The 3,619-nt window shown below is 35.0% G+C and overlaps 1 protein-coding gene across 1 annotated transcript; it reads right to left on the bottom strand.

Annotated features, from left to right (window-relative positions):
* Positions 1–1,085: 1,085 nt before the first annotated feature.
* OMD (osteomodulin) lies at positions 1,086–3,219 on the bottom strand. Its single transcript, XM_010291697.1, has 2 exons — positions 2,286–3,219; positions 1,086–1,390 (listed from the first exon to the last, which is right to left on the bottom strand). Exons 1-2 carry the CDS (start codon positions 3,217–3,219, stop codon positions 1,086–1,088), a joined length of 1,239 nt encoding a protein of 412 aa, XP_010289999.1.
* Positions 3,220–3,619: the final 400 nt, after the last annotated feature.

Genomic DNA, 3,619 nt, shown 5'->3' with positions numbered 1-3,619 from the left:
TAAATAAAACAAATGCAGTGAAGTGCTCTATAGTATTATCTTACCCTGTAATTATTTGGATCTGTTTCTAGGCATAAGACATAATAAAAAAAATTACATAGCTCAACTATTATATAGTACTTTTTTTGAGATTGCTTAAAGCAATTTATGTTCTACTTTGAAGCAGAATATAGCTAATTGGTATTAGCTATGCAGATAGTTTAAATTGATAATTTAAAACCCCTAGAATGCTACTATTTGTACCTGTTCTACTTGATGAACAGTTCTAATAAAAAGGTTACATTACATTTTTATGCGCCTTCTAAAATAATATGGGCTAAAGCATAGGTAAAATTTAGATACTAACGGTTCAGTTGTATTAATGCACATCCTTTTCCATAGATCCTAAGACCTTTGATGAAAGGTCATTTATTGCCTCTATTACTAGTAAGCTAAAATCTCCTTTGAAAGAGTTGTGATAGTTGAGGTACAAGCTGAGAAGTAAATGTTATAATACACCTTGGCAGGACACTGGAAGCATAATATCACGAAGATTTAAAACTCAAAGTTTGTGGTTTTCATGTCAGAAATTGAAAGAAGAAACATCTGTATTTCTGGAAGAGGTGGAGGAACCTTGTGGCAGTATTTTTGTCATCTTACTCTCTTACTCTTTTCCCTAGTGCATCTATTTTCTATGACTGTCAGTAGTAGGATGTGTAGCTGGGTGAATTTTTGTCCTTATCCACTTCTTCCTATTGAGCGTGACATTGATTTGTATTTTAGTCATTTTGCAAGTTGGATCGCTTTAGAATGTAGAAGCTTTTTCAGGTCAATTTTCTTCAACTTAGGCTGCCCACCCAAGGATAAGTTCATCATCAACGCAGGTTATATATCAGATTGCTGTCTAATGCTGAGGTGAGTGCTCTTTGCTCCTATATTATGTGTTTTACTACATCAATAACAGGACACTAAACCTACACTAAAATCCTATCTCCACTGTATAGATGTATCTTAAATATCCCAGACTATTGAACTGTTCTAAAATGCATATAAATACCCTACAACGAAGGAAAAGCTTCCATATATACTCATTAACAATGATTACTTCACTGAAAGTAAGGATGAAAGTAGTTGTCTTCTGCTTCGTGGTCTTCTTCGGTTTCATGATCATCTTCTGCTTCATGGTATTCTTCTGGTGTTAAGAATCGTCGAAACACTGGTATTCTTAGCTGAGTTGACTTGTTGACATTAATATTTTGTTCACCATAATAAATGGTTCGAATGTGAGGGAAGCAAAAGAATGCATATGTGCTCATTGGAATTGTAAGCTTATTTTGATCCACCCGTATATAGGTTAATTGGTTGATGTTCATTGGATCAATAGATGGACACATCAAAGTAACATTTATGACTGTAAGAGAGGAAAAATATTAATTAAAATACAGAAAATAGTTATATTTAAGACCTGTTGCAAAAGTGAAACTACTTGTGTGTTGAAATTTAAAACGGAAAATATTTTTGTGGTGCACAATATTAATATAAACCTTGCTTTTGTCTTAAATCAGTTTTGTAAATGACAGCAATAACAATTTTGGCATTTGCAAAGTCTAAGGTTGTGGGGTAACAAAAAAAAAAAAGATTACCACTACAATTTGTAATTACTATTTTATGTGAATGGAGTATTGTCATAATTTCTTGTCTCTGTATATGTTTTTATCACTTGCCTAATCAGAAGCAAGTTTCTAAAAGGTTTTAGCTTGTTATATGAAAATCTGGTGTAAACTTTCACAAAAAATTGCAAAGGAGGGATAAGATGCAAAAATAAAACCCTTTCTAATTTCACCCTTGTTTGATCTCAACTAAGCAAGGATATGTTTACACTGCATCTTGAATATGGGATGATGTTCCTCCTGCACTGTAAGCTGATCAAAAGCTACCTAGCTGCAATTTGCTCTTGAGAAGTAGCTCTGGCTCAGTGCCCCATTAGCTGATTAGTTCAAAGCATGAAGAGCTCGGCTCACCTCTCTGCAAAGGACATCAGAGTACCTCTTGAACAACATGCAAGTTTGGATGACTGCTGGCTTCTGTGCTTAGTTTAAACATGAGCTAGCTGAGAAGCTGTAAGGTGGCAGGTCCTCGAAACCAAGGGTGCAATAAAGGAAATGTTTCTGATAGTATTTAATGTAGGCTAAAAGTTCTTAATCCTGGATGATAAGGAAAATATGCCAAACTCATCCCCCTCCCACAACCAATACCAAAAATCCACTAAGTTTTCTGCTTTTAAAGAATTGCAACCATCAACATACTTTCAATGTCATTGTCTTCAATATACAAATGCTGCAGACTTCGTGGAATATAGAATACTTGTTTCAATTTGTTATGTCCAAGATTAAGTTCTAGAAGGTTGGGTAGATTAAAGGTGTTGCGTGGAATGTTCTGCAGGTTATTGTGGGACATTCTTAAAGCAATGATTTTTGGAAGTCTGTTGAAATAGTTTTCTGGAATATAAGAAATCGAGTTATTTTCAAGAGAGAGATACATGAGTGACGATGGTAGATCAGGAGGCATAGTCTGTAATTTGTTGTTGCATAAGTTGAGCTGCATTAAATTTTTCATGTTTGAAAAGGGTTTTCCTTTGAGTACTGAGTCATCAAGAAAGTTATTGCAAAGGTCAAGCATGGTTATGTTAGGTAATCCTTCCAATGCATTTCCAGATAACCGAGAAATCTTATTGAAACCAAGGAGGAGTCTCTCTAGAGATCTGGGGAGTGGGAATGGAAATTCTTCTAATTCATTATGTTGTAAATGAAGTTGCACTAAGCTTGAATGTTTGGCAAAAACACCATGGTCAATCATATGAAATTTAATTTTGTTGTGGCTGAGGTTAATTTCTCTTAAGAAGGTAACATTAGTGAATGGTCCTGCAGGCACAGCTTCAATATCGTTGTTTTGCAGATAAAGTTGCTGGACATGAGTAGGGATATTTGGTATTGTCTTAAGTTTTCGATGATCACAGTACATTGATAATGGAAAAGCTGGTGGACAAAAGCATTCTCTGGCACACTCAACTGGAAAAGGAAAGCGAGGAACTTCAGCTTGTGTGTTTGGATTAAAATAATGTGGCTGTTGATGATCTGACTCCTCATCATAGTCATCCTCAAAATCATAGTCTTCATATTGACAAAAGACCGTCACAGCCCAGAGGAGGTGAATGATTGATAGCTGGCTTATAATCCCCATGTTTAAATTTGTATGTTGTATCCTGTTGATGAGAAGGAAAAATAAGTTTCTTAGATAGCCATAGAGTAAATCACATAAAAGTTTCAGTTTTAAGAAGCAGTTATATAAGGTAAGTAGAATAATGCATATTTTTGGCAACATTGTCAGGACATTATTAGCAAGACCGAGTTTTAATCTGTATCTTCCAGCCGTAAACAAATATATGGTCCTTGAAGTAAACGTGAAGTTTCCTTGTCTGGCTTCAGACACGGAACAGGTTTCTACCTGTGCTGTGTGCCTGTTACTGAAGGATACCATAGCTCTTGCAAGTATTAAAAAAATCCCAGTCTTAATTACTTTTTCACTTTAATTTATTACAGAGAAGTTGCAATAGGACTTTTTATATGAAGTGGTATAGTCT

Source organism: Phaethon lepturus, unplaced genomic scaffold (genome assembly GCF_000687285.1).
Source record: "Phaethon lepturus isolate BGI_N335 unplaced genomic scaffold, ASM68728v1 scaffold10797, whole genome shotgun sequence".
Lineage (NCBI taxonomy): Eukaryota > Metazoa > Chordata > Aves > Phaethontiformes > Phaethontidae > Phaethon > Phaethon lepturus.
This window is presented reverse-complemented; position numbering and strand designations above follow the sequence as displayed.